The following is a 27,281-nucleotide window of genomic DNA, read 5'->3' as shown; positions in this document are numbered from 1 at the left end:
CCCGACTTGTGCCAAAACAGTGGTTTACCCCCACATATGGGGTATCAGCGTACTCAGGAGAAACTGGACAACAACTTTTGGGGTCCAATTTCTCCTGTTACCCTTGGGAAAATAAAAAATTGTGGGCTAAAAAATCTTTTATTATTTTTGAGAAAAGAAAAATTATTTTTTATTTTCATGGCTCTGCGTTATAAACTTCTGTGAAGCACTTGGGGGTTCAAAGTGCTCACCACACATCTAGATTAGTTCCTTGGGAGGTCTAGTTTCCAAAATGGGGTCACTTGTGCGGGAGCTCCAATGTTTAGGCACACAGGGGCTCTCCAAACGCGACATGGTGTCCGCTAATGATTGGAGCTAATTTTCCATTCAAAAAGCCAAATGGCGTGCCTTCCCTTCCGAGCCCTGCCGTGCGCCCAAACAGTGGTTTACCCCCACATATGGGGTATCATCGTACTCAGGACAAACTGGACAACAACATTTGGGGTCCAATTTCTCCTATTACCCTTGGGAAAATAAAAAATTCCAGGCCAAAATCATTTTTGAGGAAAGATAAATTATTTTTTATTTTCACGGCTCTGCGTTATAAACTTCTGTGAAGCACCTGGGGGTTTTAAGTGCTCACTATGCATCTAGATAAGTTCCTTGGGGGGGTCTAGTTTCCAAAATGGGGTCACTTGTAGGGGAGCTCCAATGTTTAGGCACACAGGGGCTCTCCAAACGCGACATGGTGTCCGCTAACGATTGGAGCTAATTTTCCATTCAAAAAGTCAAATGGCGCGCCTCCCCTTCCGAGCCTTGCCGTGCACCCAAACAGTGGTTTACCCCCACATATGAGGTATCGGCGTACTCAGGAGAAATTGCCCAACAAATTTTAGGATCCATTTTATCCTGTTGCCCATGTGAAAATGAAAAAATTGAGGCTAAAGGAAATTTTGTGTGAAAAAAAAGTACTTTTTCATTTTTACGGATCAATTTGTGAAGCACCTGAGGGTTTAAAGTGCTCACTATGCTTCTAGATAAGTTCCTTGGGGGGTCTAGTTTCCAAAATGGGGTCACTTGTGGGGGAGCTCCAATGTTTAGGCACACAGGGGCTCTCCAAACGTGACATGGTGTCCGCTAGCGATGGAGATAATTTTTCATTCAAAAAGTCAAATGGCGCTCCTTCCTTTCCGAGCCTTACCATGTGCCCAAACAGTGGTTTACCCCCACATGTGAGGTATCGGTGTACTCAGGAGAAATTGTCCAACAAATTTTAGGATCCATTTTATCCTGTTGCCCATGTGAAAATGAAAAAATTGAGGCTAAAATAATTTTTTTGTGAAAAAAAAGTTTTTTCATTTTTACGGATCAATTTGTGAAGCACCTGGGGGTTTAAAGTGCTCACTATGCTTCTAGATAAGTTCCTTGGGGGGTCTAGTTTCCAAAATGGGGTCACTTGTGGGGGAGCTCCAATGTTTAGGCACACGGGGGCTCTCCAAACGCGACATGGTGTCCGCTAAAGATTGGAGCCAATTTTTCATTCAAAAAGTCAAATGGCGCTCCTTCCCTTCCGAGCCCTGCTGTGCGCCCAAACAGTGGTTTACCCCCACATATGAGGTATCAGCGTACTCAGGACAAATTGGACAACAACGTTCGTTGTCCAGTTTCTCCTTTTACCCTTGGGAAAATAAAAAAATTGTTGCTAAAAGATCATTTTTGTGACTAAAAAGTTAAATGTTCATTTTTTACTTCCATGTTGCTTCTGCTGCTGTGAAACACCTGAAGGGTTAATAAACTTCTTGAATGTGGTTTTGAGCACCTTGAGGGGTGCAGTTTTTAGAATGGTGTCACTTTTGGGTATTTTCAGCCATATAGACCCCTCAAACTGACTTCAAATGTGAGGTGGTCCCTAAAAAAATGGTTTTGTAAATTTTGTTGTAAAAATGAGAAATCACTGGTCAAATTTTAACCCTTATAACTTCCTAGCAAAAAAATAAAAATTGTTTACAAAATTGTGCTGATGTAAAGTAGACATGTGGGAAATGTTATTTATTAACTATTTTGTGTCACATAACTCTCTGGTTAACAGAATAAAAATTCAAAATGTGAAAATTGCGAAATTTTCGCCAAATTTCCGTTTTTTTCACAAATAAACTCAGAAATTATCGACCTAAACTCACCTCTAACATGAAGCCCAATATGTCACGAAAAAACAATCTCAGAATCGCTAGGATCCGTTGAAGCGTTCCTGAGTTATTACCTCACAAAGGGACACTGGTCAGAATTGCAAAAAACGACCAGGTCATTAAGGCCAAAATAGGCTGGGTCATGAAGGGGTTAAAAGAACGTAATAAAAGGAGATGGCAACACGTATTGTACAGAAAACGAAAGAGACTGTGCAGGAGTTATCCTGGAATTGAATTAAATAAAAAAAATTATATATACAGAGCATATGGACTGGTAATCACCGATTGATTATAATGGAAATATTTGCTGTAATCCTAGCTATGATGACAATGCGACACACATCATGATAAACACTTCAGAAGGTAAAAGTTAAAGGGAACCTGTCACCAAGTTAGGCCCATATGATATGCGGCAACCGCCTTTCGGGGCTGATTTACAGCATTCTATAATGCTGTATATCTGCCCCCAACCCAAACTGGAGGAACTGAAAAATAACTTATTATACTCACCTGCGTGGCGGTCCAGTCCGAGGGCTGTCGCTCTTCTTGGTCCAGTGCCTCCCATATTCTTGCGACGCCGCCCCCCTTCTTGGTTCGGGTGGATGATGCGGCCCTGCATCATCCACACTGTCTGCTTGGCATCGCGCTCTTGCGCAGGCATACTTATCTGCCCTGTTGAGGGCAGAGCAAAGTTTTGCAGTGCGCAGGTGTCGGGAAAGGTCAGAGAGGCCCGGCGCCTGCGCACTGCAGGATTTTGCTCCACACAAAGCAAGAAGGGGGGCTGCATTGCAAGAAGATGGGATGCGCCAGACCAAGACCAGCGACACCCCTCGGACCGGACCACCCTCACATGTCACGGTCACCGTTTAGCTCTAGCCTAAGCCAACAATCTTCACATGCCATTAAAGAAGCACGCCAACTAAGATTTTTTTAATAAATCTGTGTTTATGTATACTTAATGTAGTGTGTGTTTGTTAATATGCTTACCTACTGCAGTCTTCTCCGGGATCCAACACCACCGCTTTGCAGTCTCTCCAGTTACACTGCGCTCTGTATGACCCAGAAGTGGCTTTTACAATGTAAATGTGTTGAGCATCAGAACAAGGCTCATAGACTTATGTTGTAAAAGAGACTTCCAGCTCACATAGAATGGTAGAGTTGGAAGGGACCTCCTGGGTCATCTGGTCCAACCCCCTGCTCAAGGCAGAATTCACTAAACCATCTCAGATAGATGTCTGTCCAGCCTCTGTTTGAAGACTTCCATTGAAGGAGAACTCACCACCTCTCGTGGCAGCCTGTTCCACTCATTGATCACCCTAACTGTCAAAAAGTTTTTTCTAATATCTAATCTATGTGTCCTCCCAGTTTCATCCCATTGCTTCTAGTCTTTCCATGTGCAAATGAGAATAAAGATGATCCTTCTACAATGTGACAGCCCTTGAGAAATTTGTAGACAGCTATTAAGTCTCCTCTCAGTCTTCTTTTTTGCAAGCTAAACATTCACAAATCCTGTAACAGTTCCTCAAAGGACATGGTTTGCAGATCGGTCGCCATTCTGGTCGCTCTTCTCTGAACTTGCTCCAGTTTATTGATGTCTTTTTTTAAATGTGGTGCCCAAAACTGGACACAGTATTCCAGATGAGGTCTGACCAAAGATGAGTAGAGGGCAATAATGACTTCACGTGATCTAGACTGTATGCTTCTGTTAATACATCCAAGAATTATATTTGCCTTTTTTGCTGCTGCATCACACTGATGACCCATGTTTAGTCTGTGATCTACTAGTATACCTGGGTCTTTTTCACATGTGCTGTTGCTTCACCCTATTCTTCCCATTCTACCTATGCTTTTTTCATTTTTATTGCTCAGATGTAGTACTTTGCATTTTTCCCTGTTAAAAAACATTCAGTTAGATGCTGCCCACTGTGCCAGTTAATTTATATTTTTTTGAATCCTCTCTCTTCCTTCTCTAGTATTAGCTATCCCTCCTAGCTTTGTGTCATCAGCAAATTTAATCAGTTTACCCTCGATTCCTTCAACTAAATCATTGATAAAGATATTGAACAATACAGGACCCAGGACAGAGCCCTATGGTACCCCACTTGAGACATTCTTCCAACTGGATGTGCAGCCATTTACGACCACTCTTTGGGTCCGATCACTAAGCCAGTTATGAATCCACCTAACAGTTGCCTTGTCCATTCCATACTGAGTCATTTTTTTAATAAGGATTGTGTGAGATACTTTGTCAAATGCTTTGCTGAAGTCAAGATATACTGTATCTACAGCATTTCCCTGATCCACCCCGTCAGTGATTTTGTCATAGAATATAGTACATAGTACATAGAGAGGTCAGGTCAGGAGAGTCTGCAGAGCGGTTACGTCACCAAGAAGAGGATCGGAATGGCTCAACATCCCAAAGAAGGTGGATAAGTATATTGACCCATACACACTACATTACATATAAATATACACAGATTTTTTTTTTTATTCATGGGAGTGCTCTTTTTAAAATAAGATTATGGTTATTTGTTGGTTGGAAGTTCAGTTAATGTAGACTGTCACCTAAACAAATCCTTTGTTCCAACCTAATTTACCTCCCTCTATGTTCTGTATCTTCATAGCATGCATAATGAAGCAAGATTAGCTGGCGAGCCATTGAAAACACATTTAGTCCAAGTGAAAAATATTATCTGACTCCAATAGATGAGGAAAAGAAGGCTCAAAACCGATATGGATTTTCTTGTGATTGCTTCACATTCCATCACAGATATCCCCTGTTGTTGCAATTTACTCCCAAATCGGAGGCTTTTTTTTACTTGCTGGCTTTTGAAATATATCTCATGCTGATCCATTACATATTGTCATTCCTCTCGCTGTTACACTTGAAAGCACTGACTGACATTTAATGGTTAACTGTGGTTCTCCAAAGACAGTCAAGTGCATTTTGTATGTGACTCTCGTCCTGTACTATCTGAGGTGACAGGCTTGAGTTCAGAGTACCATAACATGACGCAGGAGAATGTCTGATGGCATTTATATTACTCATGATGGTGATGGAAATTGTAATGCAGAAATACAAGCTTAGGTGAGTAGTGAGCAAATAAAATGTTTGACTTTCTCATTTTAGTGCATTACAAATATATTTTTCATAGATGTACAATGCAGGAAAACTTTCCAGTTCTACATATAAAACCCAAGAGAAAAATAAAGTGGGCAAATACCCCGCAGTTAATAAATAAATAAATAGCAAAACAGTGCATGAAAATAGTATAGTGTACTTGGTTAACATAATTTTGATTTAAAAAAAAAAACGCCATCCCACCACGTCACAGTGACCCTATTCGGGATAGTCCTAACCTCTATTATTAAAACATTATCATGTGTCTAATGGTGCATGTGTGAATTAGTGCTGAGAAGGACTGAGGCCACGACTAATGGACACCCAGCTGGGGGGAGCTTTTTAAATGGAATGTCCAGCTCAAAAAGAAAGGGAGGCCATGCCCCTATCTGCACAGGGTGCAGAGACTGAAACAAAAAGCAAAGAACTTTTACAGACGTGTAGAAAACCATATGTGTATATTTATACTTTTTTTACCTTTTAATGGGGGAAAAAAGGGAGATTACAACTTTTTATATATATTTTTTAAACTTTTTATTGCATTTGGCAGTCCCTTTGGGGGGACTTGAACCTGCGATCACAGATTGACAGTGACATTTAACAGGTTAACATCTGCGGGTGGAGCTCAGCTTTACACGCCCCTGTTGAGTCAGATAATGGCTGAATAATGCAGCCATCATCTGCTGACAAAAATGTGCGCTCAATTCCTGAGCCCGCATCTAAGTCAGGGAGTTGGCATATGACATACCAAAATCTCCTTACCCCAGTATGATACTGAATACCTATTCTTAGGATAGGTCATCAATATCCGATCACTGTGAGTCTATCACACTTCCCCCACAATTAACAGTTACCAGCTCAGGCAGCAGTTGGATGTAAAACGCGTACGGAGCAAAACACCACCGCTCTAATGCACGGTTTAGTTTTCGCTCCCCAGTACTGCAGATTTCATTAATTGAATATGATCTGATCTGCAATACTGCGGAGCAACCTAAACCGAATGATGAAGTGATTATATTCCCATATACACTGTTTATATGCAGCTGTTAACAGCTGATGGGTGGGAGGACTGGACGCCGAACCCTCATTGATCTGATATTGATGACTAATCCCAGTTATCGCTCATCAGAACCATAGTAGCGGATAAACCATTTGAAGACAATTGTCTAGTTATTTGATTCTCAATGCTCCACCGATAATCCTCCACATGAAATCAGTCTGACATCACACTGACCTTTTTTAAACATATGGAGTCTTATTTAGGATGTTGTGTGGTGTATAGTGTCCAGTGTGTAGTACCTCTTTCTTTGTACTCTGTTTTGCTCTTGTGCTGCAACAATCTAAGTGAAATTTACTGTACAGTTAATAATTTCCATTATGTACAGTACATTGTAAAGTTGGCAGACAGTTACATTAAAATGACCCATGATGAATACATGTAGACTCGGCATTGTAGAATGTGTCGCTGACACAATAGTTACCGGTATATCAGGGTAAGGTACTGACGCTTCACTGTGGATATCTATTAATTGGTATGGTATTTCACTTTTATGTTACTTTTAATATCTCCCACAGGACTATATGGCTTGAGCTGCAGTCTGCTAGATACCCCTTGGAAGAAACTCCAACATGGGAAGAATCTTTTTGCTGATATCATCAAAAAGAGCCAGGACATTGCCAGAGAAGACCTAGTACAGAAGCTCATTAAAGTGATGAATAATGAAGAACCGTAAGAACAAAACGACCTACATTTTCGTTTGAAAGTGCCACAGCAGCAATTCTTATCCTTGGTCTCAGGAAGGCCAATTTTTCTAAAAGTAGCAGGGTTACTAGATCAAACTAAGCAGAAATTCAGTCAGCAGCGATTGCCTCTGTGTTCAGTTTTTTTCCCATAGTTTATAGTTTCCCTACAATGTGGCAAAGTTCTCTATGATGTTGCATCTATGCTGCAGTCGAGCAACACATTTTTCACTGCATTTTGCTCAAGGAAAAGCAAACCAAAAACTTATTATTGAGGGGAACTGTATTTGACAAAATTCTATTTACAAGATGCAGCAATTAAATCCTCAGGATTGTTATATTCTAAAAATCTATAGGTCACATTTTAGTTATCAACAGGACACAGTAGTTGTGCTAATTTTTCCTGCTGAAATGGGAGATATTGTATTTACCTGGCACACCCGTACTTTATGACCCGCCTTTCTGTCTCATGAATCCCATCCAGTAATATGTTGTTTGGTTATCTTTTTCCTTTGGCATTAGGTTCATACCACGATTTTTGTTGTGAATTTGGAAAGGTGCCTTAAACACAGGGCTTATCAGGTTCCAAGTTAAATTTGACAAAAAAAAGTACCTGTTGAACAAGATGCAAAAACGTGGTGTGAACAGAGCCTATCAGCCAATAGAGGTTATCCAGGACTTTGATATTGATGATATATACTTAACGCGCAGTCAGACGGCCGCATAAATCAAACCGAGATCAGTACGCAGTGCATGGACTAGCCGGTGGTCTCCCGACCCAAGCATGACCTCTTCAGATATGTCTGTGCAGCTGTCACACTCAGGTCAGGAGAGATGACGGCCAGTCCGTGCACTGCTTTCCGATCTCGGTCTGATTTATATGGCTGTCTGTCTGCACCTTAGGACTGGTCATCAATATCACATTGGTGGGGTTCTGACAGCCATCATCCCCACCAATCAGCCTTTTCCAGTTCCCACAGTGACTGTATAGTGGAGACTCTGAGGTGTTATAGTTGAACTCCTATTAAAGTGAATGAGAGCTGAACTACAGTACCCAAGAACAGAAACCACACAGTGTATGGAGCTATGATGCTTGAGGACTGTGTACATCCGGCACCTTTTATTAAGCTTATTACATGAGCCTTGTGCAGGTTGGAAATAATAATTTTCTGGAAATTACAGATATTTTAAATGGATACATTCAAGACAAATTCCATGCCAGCTTGAATAAGGAACAGGAGATAAAATTGCTTTCAAAATCTCCTGGTTCTTGGACCATTACAAGTATGATGTCCATAATGACCATCATCATACTGGCTATTTCTTTTTGGCTCTGATTGCCTCATAATAAATATTTTAAAATTCTCTTCTTTGTACATATGCCTTGTATATTCCTTCCCTGGCCGCTGCAGACAGTGAAATTGTTTCGGGCTATCCTTGTGTACTCTGAGCTCCCTCTAGTGCTGTTTAGTAAGAAAATCAACATTTCATTTTAGTTTCATGGATGTAATAATGTTGGTGTCAGATTGTCTGGGTGTAATGTGTATAACATTCATGTCAATACTGCAATAAGACAGGATTTTTCATTTTACATTAACTTCTAAATATTCTGTCTTCCAGGCAGCTGCCAGATCCGGCTATAGAGGAGCAGGGAAAGGACTTTGTTAGGCCGATCCTAAATAGCTATTCGGCAGTCTGTGTTCGTGGCCCAGGCTATGGAACAAGGTAAGTTTAGTGTGTTGCCGGGGCTAAAAACGAGCCCTTAGTCACCAATTCTGTATTCTCATAATTTTCCAGAAATAGGCAGTTACATTATTCAGGCATTTTTGATTGATCATTTAGTTTTACCACTTTAATGTTAAATCTTCCCATCCACAGTTGCATAAAATACCATTCGGACATAGATCCTATATTTGGATATGTACTAGAGTTGGCATGAATCAGTTTGCAGTACCCTCTCCATCGGCCCAGTCAGTAATCTGTAGTCGCTGGACATGAGCCCTGAGTACCACTTTCCGGCAACCACAGATCTTATTTTGATTAACCGGCCTGGCACCATATCACATGTGCATAACGCCACAAAGATAATGTCGCGGCTAAACAAAATAACTGCAGGTGCCAGAAGGTTGGATTTTGCGGTTTTCAGGACTCCTGTCCAGCAGCCACAGATTACTGATGTGGTCGATGGACTAGGTGCTGCAGATCGACTGACACCAAGTCTAATATGGACCGTTGTGTCTTATCGTCATGGGTACAAATATCCGGCTGCTATCATAGACGTCTTTGTTGCATATGCCTCAATAGACATCTAATATAGTGTTATTCTATGTATTTATTTCAACTGCATGTCTCCTAGGACCTATATTGCTGCTGTGTATTTTTGTGTGTGTGTGGGGAACAAGGGCATAGCCCTTCCACGGGCTGTATTGTTGGTGCTTGTTGTTCTTATTGTTTTTAAATCAGACTATTGCAGTGTTGTTATTTCAATAAAGAGATTTTTTGTATTATTTATGGCGATCCCTGTCATGCATGCTACTCTTCTCTCCCTTGCCGGGTACAAATATGAGTACGCAATCCCATTGCACATTGGTCACAAATTCTACGCTATTACATTTGGAACTGGGTATAATTTTTTTAGTTAGAACTATCATAATACCCCTGGTTAGGTTTTGCAAAATATTATAAAAACATATATAAAATACAACCCCTAACAAGTATTGCATTTACATATGCCAAAATGCATGATAAAGGGTCAGAGGGTGTAAAAAATTGGTTAGTGATCCTGTAGTGATTCATTATTTTGCAATGACAAGTGTACAGTCATTACAGATACTATTTTTGTTGGAATGATAATAATTAGTCATATTATTAGCTTATAATAGGGCCAGGATCTTTAAATTCAAGTATGGAAATAGCAAACATAACCAAGATCAGCAAACAGATGCAATGGAGTGTGTGCAAGTAAGGAGACAGGGGTAATTAGGCTATACCTATCGGGGGAAATCGACACCTGTCCCTGCAGTGGGCCCAATGGACGGAAATCATATATTGCTAAAGGTTTGTCCAAATTGTTATTATTTATTTCCAGGGTCCTGTACATGTGAAAACAGGGTCTACTTTACCTAACAATCAGTTAACAAAATATAGCAAGATACAAAAAGTATTAGTAAGCAAGGCTAAATAAATGATGGACAGGCACAGTAGGATAGATGACCCTGTCCGCAAGGGCTTACATTTTACAATCTCCATAGTGGTGTACACATTGAATAGAGGCAGAAAAGTAATGCCTAACACAACCTTACCCTGTCAAATTGTGCTGCAATGTAATGAGATCCCACAGTCTGTGAGCTTCTCTTGGCTGGGCGCAGTAATTCTCCCAAATGTCCCTTACAGCTGGATGCCAAGCCATGTACAGTATATAGTCCCCAAGCTTTGTTTATTAGAGTAATATAGTGTGAGCCCCTAAAATTCACATGTTTAACCCTTTCAATCTGTTTTAACCCCTTTACCCCCAAGGGTGGTTTGCATGTTAATGACCTGGCCAATTTTTACAATTCTGACCACTGGAACGCTTCAACGGATCCCGGTGATTCTGACATTCTTTTCTCGTGACATATTGTACTTCATGATTGTACTTCATGGTAGTTGTAAAATTTCTTTGATATGACTTGCTTTTATTTGTGAAAAAAAAATGGAAATTTGGCAAAAATTTCGCAATTTTCCAATTTTTAATTTTCATGCCCTTAAATCACACAGGTATGTCACACAAAATACTCAATAAGTAACATTTCCCACATGTCTACTTTACATCAGTACAGTTTTGGAACCATAATTTTTGTTTGTTAGGGAGTGATAAGGTTTAAAAGTTGACCAGCGATTTCTCATTTTTACAATACCATTTTTTTTTTTTTTTAGGGACCACAACACATTGAGGGGTCTAATATGAGGGATCTATATGATAGAAAATACTAGAAAATACCCAAAAATGACACCATTCTAAAAACTGCACCACTCAAGGTGCTCAAAACCACATTCAATAAGTTTATTAACCCTTCAAGTGCTTCACAGGAATTTTTGGAATATTTAGAATGTTTAAAAAAAAATATTTAACTTTTTTTCACAAAAAATTTAATTCAGATCCAATTTGTTTTATTTTACCAAGTAGTTGTATAATTTGTCCCAAGTACGCCGATACCCCATATGTGGGGATAAACCACTGTTTGGGCGCATGGCAGAGCTCTGGAAGGGAAGGAGCGCCGTTTGACTTTTCAATGCAGAATTGGCTGGAATTGAGATCGGACGCCATGTCGTGTTTGGAGAGCCCCTGATGTGCCTAAACAGTGGAAACCCCCCAATTTGCTCCTGGGCTGGTGGGAGGATACAGTGGTGTTTGGGGATGGGGATGTTATCTGGGGCCCCCATATCCAATTTTGGGGATGCTACATAGACGACATCCTCATCCTCTGGACGGGTGAAATCTCTACCTTTGTTGAATTCATCGGCCATTTAACCCCTTAGTGACAGAGCCAATTTGGTACTTAATGACCGAGCCAATTTTTACAATTCTGACCACTGTCACTTTATGAGGTTATAACTCTGGAACGCTTTAACGGATCCCGCTGATTCTGAGTTTTTTCGTGACATATTGTACTTCATGTTAGTGGTAACATTTCTTCGATATTACTTGCGATTATTTATGAAAAAAACGGAAATATGGCGAAAATTTTTAAAATTTTGCAATTTTCTAAATTTGTATTTTTATGCCCTTAAATCACAGAGATATGTCACGAAAAATAGTTAATAAATAACATTTCCCACATGTCTACTTTACATCAGCACAATTTTGGAAGCAAATTTTTTTTTTGTTAGGGAGTTATAAGGGTTAAAAGTTGACCAGCAATTTCTCATTTTTACAACACCATTTTTTTTTTAGGGACCACATCACATTTGAAGTCATTTTGAGGGGTCTATATGATAGAAAATAACCAAGTGTGACACCATTCTAAAAACTGCACCCCTCAAGGTGCTCAAAACCACATTCAAGAAGTTTATTAACCCTTTACGTGCTTCACAGGAACTGAAACAATGTGGAAGGAAAAAATGAACAATTAACTTTTTTTTGCAAACATTTTATTTCAGAACCATTTTTTTTTATTTTCACAAGTGTAAAAACAAAAATTTAACCATAAATTTTGTTGTGCAATTTCTCCTGAATACAACACACCCCTAATCCTAATCTCAACCCTAACCTCAAACCTAACCCTAATCCCAATACACCCCTAACCCTAATCCCAACCCTAACCTTAACCCTAATCCCAAACCTAACCCTAATTCCAAACGTAACCCTAATGCCAACTTTAACCCTAATACCAATCCTAATCCAAACCCTAATCCCAACTCTAACCCTAACTTTAGCCCCAACCCTAGCCCTAACTTTAGCCCCAACCCTAGCCCTAACCCTAACTTTAGCCCCAACCCTAGCCCTAACCCTAACTTTAGCCCCAACCCTAGCTCTAACCCTAACTTTAGCCCCAACCCTAACCCTAGCCCTAACCCTAATTTTAGCCCCAATCCTAGCCCTAACCCTAACTTTAGCCCTAACCCTAACCCTAAATTTAGCCCCAACCCTAACCCTAGCCCTAACTTTAGCCCCAACCCTAACCCTAGCCCTAAGGCTACTTTCACACTTGCGTCGTGTGGCATCCGTCGCAATCCGTTGTTTTGGACAAAAAACAGATCCTGCAAATGTGCCTGCAGGATGTCTTTTTTGCCCATAGACTTGTATTGCCGACGGATGGCCACACGTCGCGTCCGTCGTGCACTGGATCCGTTGTGTTTTGGCGGACCGTCGTCACAAAAAAAACGTTCAATGTAACCTTTTTTTTGTACGTCGCGTCCGCCATTTCCGCTCATGCGTGGCCGTAACTCTGCCCCCTCCTCCCCAGGACATAGACTGGGCAGCGGATGCATTGAAAAACTGCATCCGCTGCCCACGTTGTGCACAATTTTCACAACGTGCGTCGGTACGTCGGGCCGACGCATTGCAACGGCCCCGTACCGACGCAAGTGTGAAAGAAGCCTAACCCTAGCCCTAACCCTAAATTTAGCCCCAACCCTAACCCTAAATTAGCCCCAACCCTAACCCTAATTTTAGCCCCAACTCCTCTCTCCTGCCGGCCGGCAGATGGCAGCATTTTCTTTCCATAGGAAGAAGCCGGCGGGCAGGAGGGGACGCAGGAGGACCCAGGGACACCGGTAAGTATAGCAGGGTCCCCGAATCCCCCTATTTCTCTGTCCTCTGATGTGCGATCACATCAGAGGACAGAGAATTACCTATCGCTTTTTCTTTTTTTTTTGCGACCGCCGGTAAACAGTTAATTACCGGCGATCGCAAAACACGGGTCGGTAAGAACCAGGTACGGACTGGGGATGAAATTCAGCCCTGGCATTTGAAATCACACAGACCCATGGTGTCCCCATCCCCAAGAACCAGATGGGATATATTACTAATATTACCCTGGATGGAAGAAAGTAAGATTTACTACAAGACCAATATTTCTAATTATACCCAAGGCATGCTGAGATAAGTGACAAAGTGACCAGCTTTATGCTCCGTTACAACTGTTAACAGTATGGGTGTCTTGAGAACATTGATTCTGTTAACAACGTAACACACAAGGCAACCCGTAACTGGACCGGCCCTTCTGGCATTTGCCGGAATTGCCAAATGGCCAGTCCGGCCCTGGTAAGAACCGACCCCGATCATGTTCATTGGGGTCTCGGCTACCCCCGGCAGCCGAGACCCCAAAGATCCTCCGGGAAACCGGCTGGAGGGTGCACTGCGCATGCGCCCGCCATTTTTTTGCCGGAAGAAGATGGCGGCGCCCATCGGGAGCCACGAGGAGCACCGGGGGAGACAGGTGAGTATCGGGGGGCTATCGGGGACCCCATTTCTCTGTCCTCTGATGTGCGATCACATCGGAGGACAGAGAAATTAAAAGGGAGATCGCGTTTTTTGGTTTTTTTTGCGACCGCCGGTAAACGGTTAATTCGCAACTCGGGGGTCGGTAAAAAAAAAACCCCCGAATCATGTTCTCTGGGGTCTCGGCTACCCCCGGCAACCGAGACCCCAGAGAAAATCCGACTCTGGGGGACGCTATTCACTTTTTCCACAGCGCCGTTAATTAACGGCGCTGTGGTTTAAGTACCCTTTGCGGCCGCCGTTAAAAGGCGTATCGGCGGTCGTTAAGGGGTTAAATGACAACGAATTGGGGCTGAGGTTCACCTATGAAGTGGGAGGCAACAGTCTTGCTTTTCTTGATGTTCTGATTTCAATAAATGCAGACAGATCCCTAAAAACTACAATCTATCGTAAATCTACAGCAGCTAATAATCTGCTTAGATGGGAGAATCCTCATCCTATTTCATTAAAACGGGGTATTCCTAAGGGACAGTTCCTCAGGTTATGGAGGAACTGTTCCACGGACACTGACTACCACAATAAGTCTAAGGAACTGAAAAAGAGGTTTTGTGATCGAGGATACCCGAGGGCCCTTATAGATCAAGCATGTTATAGTGCTAGGACCACTGATAGATCCACTTTGCTTAATCCAAGTAAATCAATTAATGAAGATCCTATGACGAGACTTATAGGCACATACGACAACCAACAGCCAGAAGTAATGAAAATATTAAGAAAACATTGGGGAATTTTAAGAACTGACCCCGATTTAGCCAAATGGATCTCCCCCTATCCATCAGTGACATACAGAAGAAGAAGATCAATAAAAGATCAAGTCGTCAGTAGTCACTATACCCCCCAAAAAAAGAAGGGACATGGTTGGATCAGAGATCTGTAGGAACCTTTAGATGTGGACATTGTAGCTTTTGTTAATATATTATACCATCTAATACGTTTCAGAGCTCGGTTACCAAAAGAATTTATAAAAACAAATGTTTTGCAAATTGTAAGACGGAGGGGGTGATCTACTTTTGTACCTGTTACTGCCCCAAAGATTATGTGGGTAAAACCAAGAGGCAATTACGTGTCAGAATAGGGGAACATTTGGGTGACATCAGAAACAAGAGAGACACCCCAATAGCAAGACATGTTAACTCTCAACACCAGGGTGACCTCGAAAAGTAGTAAATTCAGAGCTATTGAAGTGGTCAGCCCATCTATTAGACAAGGTAACTGGGACAAGAAAATCCTGCAAAGGGAAAGCAGCGGGACTTTTTGGCTGGAGAGTCTGAGTCCAGCTGGTTTAAATGAGCAAATTAGCTTTGTAAGCTTCATAAGAGTATGTTTGTCGTTTTGGAAGGAGAAAACAATTCTGTTAAGAGAATGCCATTAAGCCAAATGAACCCACTGTTGGTTGATGGATGCCAATATCTAATTGAGCATTATAGCAATAGAAGCACTTAAAAGAGTAAGTGATAATATGGGAGGGGTTTGTATATAACCCTGGTTCTGGGTCCCATAATTTCCATTGGATCCGATATGCATAATCCATCTTTTGGACTGTGCACACTTCAATAAAATAATAATAAAAAATAATAAAAGATAATAAATTAATGCCTTCAACTAGCCGCAAAGCTTTAATTTATATATTCTGAATGCTCAAAAAAGTAATAAATGTCTGAAAGTAAGGAGCATAAAGCACACCAGTAGATCTAAATATATGTAAACAGTGGAAACCCCCCCAATTCTAACTCAAACCCTAACCCCAACACACCCCTAATCCCAACCCTAACTACACCCCTAACCCTAATCCCAACCATAACTAACCACACCCCTAACCCTGACACACCCCTAATACCAACCCTAACCCTAATCCCAACCGTAAACATAATCTCAACTCTAACCCTAACTGTAGTCCCAACCCTAACTTTAGCCCCAACCCTAACCCTAACTTTAGCCTCAACCCTAACCCTAATGGGAAAATGGAAATAAATACATTTTTTTAATTTTATTATTTTTCCCTAACTAAAGGGGTGATAAAGGGGGGTTTGATTTACTATTTATAGCGGGTTTTTATAGCGGGGATTTATGTTTGGCAGCTGTCACACACTTTTAAAAGATGCTTTCTATTGCAAAAAATAGTTTTTGCATCACCACATTTTGAGAGCTATAATTTTTCCATATTTTGGCCCACAGAGTCATGTGAGGTCTTGTTTTTTGTAGGACGAGTTGATGTTTTTATTGGTACCATTTCTGGGAAAATATGCGAATGTAAGAAATTATATGTGGGCAGGACGACGCAACAGCTGCATAAAATAATAAACTCGCACAGGTATAATATAAAAGAAGGATTTTTACAGCATGGCCTTTCCAGGCATTATGCAATATATCACAACTAAAGGATCTCCTTCAGGGTGATCCCTATTGACCATGTCCCCCTTGATAATCCTACTCGAATCCAGACTCTTAACAGGAAAGAGATCTTCTGGATTCCCAAGCTGAACACTATAAATCCTCATGGACTCAACGAAACAACTGATTTGTTCAATTGATTTGGATATTTCTATGGATTCCGCTCTGTTGCCCTGTAGAACTTCATTATTCCTCTGCACGTTATGACGTTTGTTTTTATTTATTTTCTTACAAAAGGAAAAGGGAAAAGAAGGAAGGGGAGAAAAGGAGGGAGGAAGAAAAAGGAAGGGGGAAAAGGGGAGGGGAAAAAGGAGAAAGGGAGAGAAAGGGAAGGGGAGGAGGAAAGGGGAAAAAAAATTCTCAGGGACTTTTTTCGGGGTTTTTTTGTTTTCCACTTTTATCTCTTTGATTTCACAGACTCTTGTGAAACTACCACCAAATAAAGCAATCCAATCAAAACCACCCACGGCTCAATGGTTCAAAACATCAGTAGCAGGGTCCTGACAAAGAATAAATATTTTAACACCGTAGGTTCAAGCACTCCCCCAGCTTGCAAAAGTTATTCATTTACTTACCTATTCTTTTTAATGTGTTTCTCTGTATTTAGATTTTTACATGTATGAGCTATGGTTTTAAGTGCTATACTCAATTATATTTTATGATTGTTTTGTGTGTTTTATGATGTACATATTTGTTTGAATATGTTTAAGTCTGATTCCCCACCCACTGGGTGTGGTGTTTTTATGAAAGGAGGCGCCTCCATGTTCCTTCTTTTGCTATAAATACAAGACCCTGTATGTGTGTGTGTGTATAGACTGTCCTGAGGAAGTGGTGTGATCACCACAAAATGCTTAGAAATAAAGTCTATTCTCTATTACATCTACTTGGACTTCTCTGGTACATTATCCTGACAGGCGAGCAGCGCAGTCTACCCCATTCTCTTCACCTAGCAAAGGATTTCTGGGAAAATTACATTTTTTGATTCCTTTGTATTCTGATTTTTGTGAGGCAGAATGAACAAAAACCAGCAATTCATGGAGTTTGGAGGACGCTGGCTGGCGGGTGTCAATAGGGATATTAAAGTCACCCATTATGATGGTGGGGATGTCAGCAGAGAGAAAGTGAAGAAGCCAGGTGGAGAATTGGTCAATGAAAGCAGTGGCTGAGCCCGGTGGTCGGTATATGATGGCCATTTGGAGATTAGAGGGAGAGTAGATACGGACAGAGTGAACCTCGAAAGAAGGGAGGATAAGAGAGTGTGGGAGTTGGATAGGGTTAAAGGAGCAGTTTTTTTAAAGAAGGAAACCCACTCCTCCACCATGCCTGTAGCCAGAACGAGGAGTGTGGGTAAAGTGGAGGCCACCATAACTCAGTACAGCAGGGGAGGCCGTGTCAGGGGGATCAGCCAGGTCTCAGTGAGGGCCAGGAAGGAAAGGTTGCGGGAAGTAAAGAGATCGTGGATCACGTGGAGCTTGTTGCAGACAGAGTGGGCATTCCAGAGTGCCCCAGAGAGAGGAAGCAGGGTGGTGGGGGTCAGTGGCACAGATTTTAAGTGTGAGGGGTTGCGGTAGTTTCTCATAGTGTGAGAAGGATGGGGGAGAGGATTAGTGGAATGTAGGGGGTCATCTGGGGATGATGTGGGGACTGTAGTGATGCTTTTGTCAGCAAGGACATGACATTTCTGCTGCAGTTGGAAAGTGCAGTCATGTGACTGGAAGTATTTGTGATCAACAGGCGGATACTGAGAAGAGTTACTAAAGCTTGCCCTCTGAGAATTTTTTCGTTTTTGCGATATTATGCTTTCTTCCCATTCTTCCAAGAGCCATAACTGTTTTATTTTTCTGTCTACTTGTTTTTTTGCGAGCTGAAGTTTAGTTTCGAACAAAACCATTTATTTTTCCACACAATGTGCTAAAAAAGGGGGAAAAAAAATCTAGATGCAGCAAAATAGTGGAAAAAAATTATTGCATTGTTTTATTAATATTTGTTTTTACCACTGTAAAAATGACCTGACAATATGGTTCTCCAGGTCAATACAATTATAGCGATATCAAACTTCTAAAGTTTATATATACTTACCCAGCATTGTCTTTGCCTTCTATCAGCGCCACTCCTGTCCGTCTCCAGCAGTTTACCTGCTGAATCAATCCAGTGTTTGCTGGATGAGCCGGAGGTCACTTTTCAATACAAGCTTCATTCGAGCTCTTATAGACTTACATTGAGAGCATGTGACTGTTACTTCTGACTCCAGCCAGTCAGAAGATGCCCACACAAGATGGCGCCACAGGACCAGAGTGGCAACAATAAAAGGTGGGTGAAGATGGCGGATAAGCATAAGGCCACGTGCACACGTTGAGTATTTGGTCAGTATTTTACCTCCATATTTGTAGTATTTTACCTCTGTATTTGTAAGCCAAAACCAGGAGTGGCTGAAAAATGCAGAAGTGGTGACAAGTTTCTATTATACTATTCCTCTGACTGTTCCACTCCTATTTTTGGCTTTCAAATACTTACCAAATACTGAACATGTGAACGTGGCCTTAAATTACGGTCAGGGGCATTATGTTAGTTGCACCACTCCATCGCTGACATAAAAAGTGGCGCTTTAAATACAAAAAAAAGGGAAAACATGATACTCGCTTATGCAACCAATTTATTAGGTCCCAGCAGTGTTTCTAGGTGTATCCCAGCCTTCGGTGGCAACTTAGCTTTCCATGTGGCCCATACAGCCTGATCAGGTGTGAAGGTCATATGAGACAAAACAATTTTTGCAGATTTTTTTTATAAAAGGGCCATCAGTTGCTGAGTGTATGACTGCCGGTGCCGCCACTGCTCAATAGGACCGTCTCTGCCAGAGATCACACTACATATTCTACAGAGGGGTAAAAATGCTCCTCTTAGCAATTTTGAGGAATATTTTTAGCCAAGGAGGAGGATATAATTTGCGGTAACTAAAATCTATAGTACAAAGAAGAGTGTACATCTCATCTACATACATACTGTATTTTTCGGATTATAAGGCACACTTTTTTCCCAACATTTTTTGGGGAAAATGAGGGTGCTGGTGGAGCCGGGTCCAAGAAGGCAGGGTCGCTGCTGCAGGAAGCTGGCGGCGGCAGCAGGAGTAGGACGATGCTGCAGGCCCCTGGCTGGGAAGAGGGGGTGTTCGGCGGTGCAAAGCTGCAGCGGGCTTCTGGCTTTAAGAAAATGTCTGGAGTTGCTGCACTTCCCATACACTTCCCGGAGGCGGCATTCACGCGCAGATTGTGATCTCGGGAGTTGAGAGAAATCTCCCTCAGTCAACCACTCTCCTGAAGTGCACTGCAGTGAAAAGGATGGGATGTGCAGGGACTCCTGACATTTTCAGAAAGCCCGGAGTCGCCGCAGCTTCACACCACTGAACACCCTCTCCTCCCAGCCCGGGACCTGCAGGATCGCCCCACTCCTGTCGCCACCAGCTTCCTACAGCAGTGATCTGCCTCCTCAGACCCCGCTCTGTCAGGTAAGCTACATTCTGATAAGTCACACCCCCATTTCCCCCACACAATTTTGGGGAAAAAAGTGTCTTATAATCCGAAACATACCATTGGATTCAGGCGACTGTTTGATGTGTATGTGGCGTCAGCCGTCTAATAGTCGGGAGAGATGTTGATCACGCATGTTCAATTTCGGACTGCATCGCATTGTTCTCCCTTAGATAAGCTGCCGGCCAATGCATGAGTGCTTGGCTGAATTAGCGCTCCTGTGAATGGGAGCGTCGACTGAGATGGCTGTTGGCCGAACAATTGGCCAAAGCATCAGTCGGCCAATTGCCATCCTTATATCCCACGCAATACTCCTCTGGGAAAGTAGCATAGAAATTGTCTCTTCAGAGAGAAAAATAACTTGAGCTCTAGTGCCACCTATTGGAAGTAGATTTGCTAACAGTCAATAGCTGTCGATATTGACTTTTAAGATTGATACTTCCAGTAGGTGGCACTAGAGCTCAAGTCGTCTTCCTCTCTGAAGAGGTGATTTGTATATGCAGATATCCCCATAAATGATGTTGTCTTTTATAATGTACTAAATATTGATACTGATCATTTATTATCCTAGGTAAATGCTTTATGATTTCATGAAGGCAGCGGCAATGTGGAATTTAATTTGTATGTTCTTTATTTTGTTTCTAGGACCAATACCATAGTTCTCATTGATGGAGAAGGACAAGTGACCTTCACCGAACGCACAATGCTGAATTGTGACATCTCTCAGTGGAAAACTAGCACTTACCAGTTTAAGCTCCAACAATAGCACCTCATCATAAAGAAAATCTCCGTCAACCAAGGATAATTATACATATCAAACATGGTGAACGTCTGGTGCCTGAAATATCTTAAAATACATTAAATTATTGAAATGCCATTATTAACCAGCACAAAAGCCAGAGAACCAAAATAGATCCAGCAGTGTAATGAGAGCACAAGCACCACAGAGAGAAATATCTTGCGTCTCTATAAATATTTTTAACTTTGTCTTATTTATGCAGCAAGCACATCAATAATGCATCACATGCTGTAAAAAACAAATGGGTCGGAAAAGCGTGGAAATGATGTTAAGTATTTGAATCTTGTATGTGTAAACTGAAAGGCGGCGATCTGTGATTTGTAGCCTCTAGTTTTGCATTAAGAACATGCATCAATAAATGATATCACTAATAATGTAGGCACATCGTTATCCTGAGATTTGTAATGTGACAAGATAGCATTAATGTCTTCTCCTTGAGTCATCTTGGATTATTTTTCTTACCAGAGCCTAGGGTTTGATTTTAATGACTGATCCTGAGGCAAGAAATTAACTAATATTAGTACTGGCTGTTAGCGAGCGCTGCTTCCTTTTTAAATAGCTGTCAATAAAAATGTCAAGCCTGTACAAGATCCAGTTTTATCATCAGGGGTAGGGTGCATATTACTATAATTACCGAAAGTAAAAGATCTGCTTATTTGGCATGTTTAGAACCTCCAAGGTGTCAGAGTATTAGAATTCATATTCTATGTATGTGGACGCAACATTCTCTGTGTGCTCCAGTAGTATAGATTGTTAAATGAGAAAGACCACCTTTGAGGACATTTTTTTCCTAAAGGGGTATTCCTAAAATCTTAATTTATCCCCAATCAATAGGATAAGGGAAAACTTGCTGATCTCTGGGTGTCCAACAGCTGGGACGCTCACCGATCTGGAAAACAAGGCTCTGTAGAGTAACACATTTGGTCTCTGCTCCATTCATTCTCTATGGGACGTCTGGAAACAGGTAAGCACTGGACTGTGATTACTCTGTCAGTCTCATAGACAATGAATGTAGCAGAGGCCAAGAATTATTTATTTTATTTATTATGCTTTGCTTCTATAGCGTCATAATATTCCACAGGGCTTTACATACATTATCCTCACTGTCCCCATTGGGGCTCACAATCTAAATTCCCATTTAGTATGTCTTTAGAGTATGCATGCTCCCATTCCATTGAATACTGGGCTCTGTAGAACCCCTTTCTCAGGGGTTCCAGAGCCCCATTCTTAGGATCTCAGGCAATTCCTGTGGTCAGATCCCAAGTGATTAGCAAGCTATACCCTATTGTTTCCGATTTTCAGGAAAAACTGTTGTAATACATCTATTTTTTTGCTTATAAGCATTTCGTTATTATAGTTTCAGATCAAAAGAGCATTACAGACCATCTTTTAGGAGGAACCCACTAACAGATTTGACTCTTAATAAATGCTACATAAAGTGTGTAACAGCCAAATAGTACAACATTTTTAATGAAATCCTATTTCCATAATTAAATTAAACAATTTTATTTTTATTTTTTTTAAATACATTAATTCAGCAGTTCTGTCCACAGATTTTTTTTTGTCAGTTTCGAAGGCGAATAACAATAGTCTATAAATTAAAATAATAATAATGTACTTATATACCAACGTCCCATCTTTGTCTCCATGCTTCCTGTTTCATTTGGGAGGGGCTAACTAAAATAAATCACTAACCCATTCATGACCTTACAATTTTCTACTTTTGCGATTTCATTTTTTATTCCCCATCTTCCAAGAGCCACTTTATTTTTCTGTGAATATAGCTGCACGAGGGCTTGTTTTTTTGCTGAATGAGTTGTACTTTTGAATTAAACCATTGATTTTATCATACTGGAAAGCAGGGAAAAAATTCCAAGTGTGATGAAATGAAAAAAAAAATTGCAATTCCACAATTGTTTTGGGTTTTTTTTATTTACCATCTTCACTATTTGATAAAACTAACCTGGCAATATGATTCCCAATGTCAGTACGAGTACACAGATACCAAACCTGTATAGGTTTTTATTTAAGTGGTGAACAAAAATTCACAAATTTGTAAGACCATTTTTTTTTTTGCTTATGTCACCATTTTCTGAGACCAGTAGCGGTTTCATTTTTCAGGTTCTGGGGCTCAGTGAGGGCTTATTTTTTGTAGCTTGAGCTGACATTTTTACTGATACCATTTTGGGGTACCGATGATGTTTTGACCGCCTCTTATTGCATTTTACTCCAATGTTGCAACAGCCAAAAAACGTAATTCTGGTGTTTTTGATTTTTTTTTTTCTCTTTCTAGATTTTGATCGGACATTTCTGAATGCAGCAATGCCGAATATGTGCATTTTATAATTTTTTTTAATTGTTTTATTTCTAGTGGGGCAAAAGGGGGTGATTTGAACTTTTGTGTTTTTAGTTTTTTTTCCATATTTTTAAAACTTTTTTTTTACTAACTTAGGAGACTTGAAGCTGCGATCGTCTGATCACTTTTGTCATACATAGCAGTGCTTCAGCACTGTTATGTATAGCAGAAATGACGATCTTATGAACGCGTATGTACAGCAGAAACGATGATCTTATACAAATGCCTACCACGGTCCAATGATCTAATATGAATTCCGGGTCCGTGTTCACAGGAGATTCACAATGACAGGCACAGGGGTCATCAGCAGACAACCCATTGGCGCCCCACGATCATGTGACAGTGATTAACAGTGGGATTTAACAGCCGCTGGCAGAGCACCGCTCTACCCTCACCTATTAAATTCACTTGATGGCTGATTAAATCAGCCATCAAGTGCCTTGAAAGATGTTGCTCGGCATGCGAGCCCACATCAAAGGGAGGGACATGGATTTTGACATAAATATATGTCAAAGGTCGTGAAGGGGTTAAACTATGTAGGGCCACAATTAGTCGATCCAGACTACTTGGTCAACTCTATATACACTCACTACACTGTGTGCACAATTGTTGGGTAATTTATATTTCTAACTATTCAATTTAATTGTTGAACAACTACAGGAGCAGCAGGTTAATCCTAGAGGTTAATAAACCTGAATATTTAATTAAAAGAGTGACATTATCTTTCTTAGAACATATATTTATGAAGAATTCTGGGCAAATATTAGTGTGCAGCATTATTATGCAACTAAATTAGAAATGTACATTTTCCCATCTCAGTTGTTTATTTTCAACTGTTAAAGTGAGAATAATAACCAAACAACTTAAAATGTACAAAAATAAATTTCTCACATTTTTAAAAAAATATCAATGAACAATATAGCATTTTTCTCAATAACAGTAATGAGCCTTGCATCCATGGAGTTATCAGTTTATTAATCTGTGATGATCAACTTTTTGGGCAACACCAACCACAGCCTCCCAGATACTGTTCGGAGTTGTGTACTGTTTTCCTTCACTGTAATATCTCCCATTTAAGAAGGGCCTACAAGTTCTCAATAGGGTTTAGGTCAGGTGAGGAAAGGGGTCATGTCATTATTCTTTCATTTTTAAGGCCTTTACTGGCTAGCCAAGCAGTGGAGTACTTCGATGCATGTGATAGAGCATTGTTCTGCAGAAAAATCATAGTTTTCTTAAAAGATGCAGACTTTTTCCTCTACAACTGCTTGAAAAAGTGGTAAAAACTGGTAGTAGGTTTGGGAGTTGATTTTTAGTCCATCTTCAACCCGGAAAGGTCCAGCTAGCTCAACTTAAATAATACCAGCCCATAGTAGTACTCCACTGCTGGCGTCTGAGTAGAAGTGGTGGTCTGTGACCATTACTGACTAGCCACGGGCCCATCCATCTCGTCCGTCTAGAGTCACTATCATCTTATTGGTCCATTAAAGTGAATCTGTCACCACATTTGAATTATCTAAGCTATTAATATGGGCATACAAATTATAGGCTGCTGAAAAAAGTACTCCCTGTATGCCACATATCAGATGCCTTGTTGTTCATAAATCGTCTTTTATCACTATATAAATTACCTCTTCCAGGCTCTGAGGAGGATGATGCCTGGAAGATAGCTCTGCCTCCAGAGCTTATTTCACATGAAGGGGAGTCACCAGTGTGATGTGTAATGGCCACTCTCTACTCTCCTTATCTCTTATGTGATTGTACCTGACACATCTGTAGGTTCCTCTCAGTCCTTCAGCTTCAATCTCACAGGCAGACAGGGTTGTAATACAACAGAGCTCAAAGAGAAGCAAAAAAAAATGCGTTTGCAGAAGACAAGGTTCATTTCTCCTGTTCTGTGTTAGTTACTTGTCTCAAAGTGGAACTCCTCCTTCATGTAAAATAAGCTCTGGAGGCAGAGTTATCTCCAGGCACCATCCTCCCCATAGCCTGAAAGAGGTCATCTATATATAGCAATAAAAGATGATTTCTCAGCAACAAGGTATCTGATATGAGACATGCATCAGTTTCCTCAGCAGTCTATAACCTATATGCCCGTATTAATAGTTTAGATCAAATGTAGTGATAGATTCACTTTAAACCTTAGAAAAATCTATCTTGTGACATTTTTTGGCCCAGTCATGATATTTCAGCTTTTGTGTCTTGTTCGGTGGTGGACGGAGTTCAACCTTCCTTACCTTGGCCATGTCTCTGACCACTGAACACTTTGCACGTCTGAAGTTGCAGTTCTTGAATTTGTGTGTTAGCAAATTGTGGGATAAAAAAATTAACCTTTAATCAGTTAGTATAAAATCAATATCCTGACCACAGACACAAAATTAAACCAGCATACATTTATGTAGAATAGAAACACATTTTTCACCACCACAAAACTCACAGGACCTCCTGTTATTCCTGTAAGCTGACAAAATGGGGAATAAACTCATATTACTGGATATCAAACGTGCATAATAAACCTTATGCACTAGCACTTTATTATCCATGCTTGGTTTTACTGCTATTGGTGTAATCTTTGAGCATATGAATGTTCTTATTCATTTTTAATTTTAATGAGCCTATGTACTGTATAATATCTGCTGAACTTGATGTGTGATATAACCTGAATTCATTACCTATCTTCTATAATCAATATTGGGTATAATGTGCAATATACATATGGTGACCTTGATAAATACCCTCTTTTTCTGGATTTACATTATATGAATTGCCTTAGGGTATGTGCGCACGTTGCAGATTTTGATGCGGATCCGGAATTTTGGACACGCGGAATTGCATCAAATCCGCATTGTAGTGCATAAGCAATGTTAGTCTATGTGAAATTGACATTTGGTGTGCACATGCTGCGGAAAAAAACGCGCTGAATCGCATAATTTTTTTTCCCGCAGCATGTCAATTCTTTTTGCGGATCTGCAGTGTTTCTGCACCCATTGACTTCCATTGTGTCTGGGCAATCCGCAGCAAAACCGCAGGTTTAAAAGAGATCTGCGGTTTTGCTGCGGATGTGCCTGCGAGAAACGCTGCAGATTGGGAAGGGGGAAGAGTGTGTGGGCGGAGACTGTGTGTGTGGAGAAGCTGTGCGGGGCTGTGTGTGGGTGTTTGTGTGTATCTGTGTGTGTGTGCGGGGCTGTGTGTGTTTGTGAGGGGCTGTGTGTGTGCGCGTGGGTGTGTGTGTGTCAGGCATCGTCCAATGGGACTACTAGTCCCATCCAGCTATGCCTGCTACAGTTACAGGTAGTCGGATGATGGGACAGTAGTAGTCCCATCATCTGGCTACGGTGTTCAAGTGTAAAAAAAAACAAAACAGAAAGCACAGAGACACATATAGACATACAGTACATACAACATACAGTATATGCTTACCATACAGCTAATCCCCAAAGCCCACGATCACCTGTAAAAAATTTAAAAATAATAAACCAACAGTATACTCCCTGATCCAATGTAATCCATTGAATAACGCGTGTCCCACGATGATCTCCCTTGGAGAGCTGTCACATCGGCAGATGCGACCGCTCTCCAGGGGCTCCGGGATACAATGATGGAAGGTATCCTTCCACACTGTATACCTTCACCGCTGTGAGTGCAGTAAAGTTCATTCTGTCAGATGCGGAAACGCTGCGTGAGAAAATTCTCACGCAGCAGTGCCGGAAGTGAGAGGCCATTGAACCCTCAGTGATAATACTGCAGGAATCATTGTCTCCTGTCAGTGTGTCACTGGAGGCCTATAGAGCTGTCACATCTCCTGATGTGACAGCTCTATAGAGGAGATCGTCATGGGACACTCGTTATTAATTGGACTGCATCGGACAAGGGAGTATTTGTGTTAGTTTATTATTTTTTATTTTTTGCAGGTGATTGATGTCTACGGGGAATTAAGCATGGTTGTAAGTAAGGTGAAATTAAGAATATTAAAATACTTTTTTCTGGCTGTGTCTTTATTTAACCCTTTCACTATTATAGGATTAGTAATGGATAGGTGTCTTATTGACGCCTCTCCATTACTAACCATGCTTAATGTCACTTTACAATCAAAGGTGATATTAACCCCTTATTACCCCATATGCCATCGCTACAGGGCAGTGGGAAGAGAGAGGCTAAGTGCCAGGATTGGCGCATCTCACAGATGCGCCATTTCCTGGGCGGCTG

The 27,281-nt window shown here is 41.0% G+C and overlaps 1 protein-coding gene across 2 annotated transcripts in view; it reads left to right on the top strand.

The window, feature by feature from the left end:
* The window catches only part of TANGO2 (transport and golgi organization 2 homolog), a 366,375-nt gene extending 343,789 nt beyond the window's left edge, over positions 1 to 22,586 (top strand). For both annotated transcript variants that reach the window (XM_077293385.1, XM_077293384.1), the window contains exons 7-9: positions 6,862 to 7,015; positions 8,647 to 8,751; positions 20,569 to 22,586. In XM_077293385.1, the coding sequence (XP_077149500.1) occupies positions 6,862 to 7,015; positions 8,647 to 8,751; positions 20,569 to 20,689 (380 nt within the window). In that variant the 3' untranslated portion in view covers positions 20,690 to 22,586. The remainder of the gene's footprint in view (positions 1 to 6,861; positions 7,016 to 8,646; positions 8,752 to 20,568) is intronic.
* The last annotated feature ends 4,695 nt before the right edge of the window (positions 22,587 to 27,281 follow it).

This window comes from Ranitomeya variabilis, chromosome 1 (genome assembly GCF_051348905.1).
Source record: "Ranitomeya variabilis isolate aRanVar5 chromosome 1, aRanVar5.hap1, whole genome shotgun sequence".
Taxonomy (NCBI): Eukaryota; Metazoa; Chordata; class Amphibia; order Anura; family Dendrobatidae; genus Ranitomeya; species Ranitomeya variabilis.
This window is presented reverse-complemented; position numbering and strand designations above follow the sequence as displayed.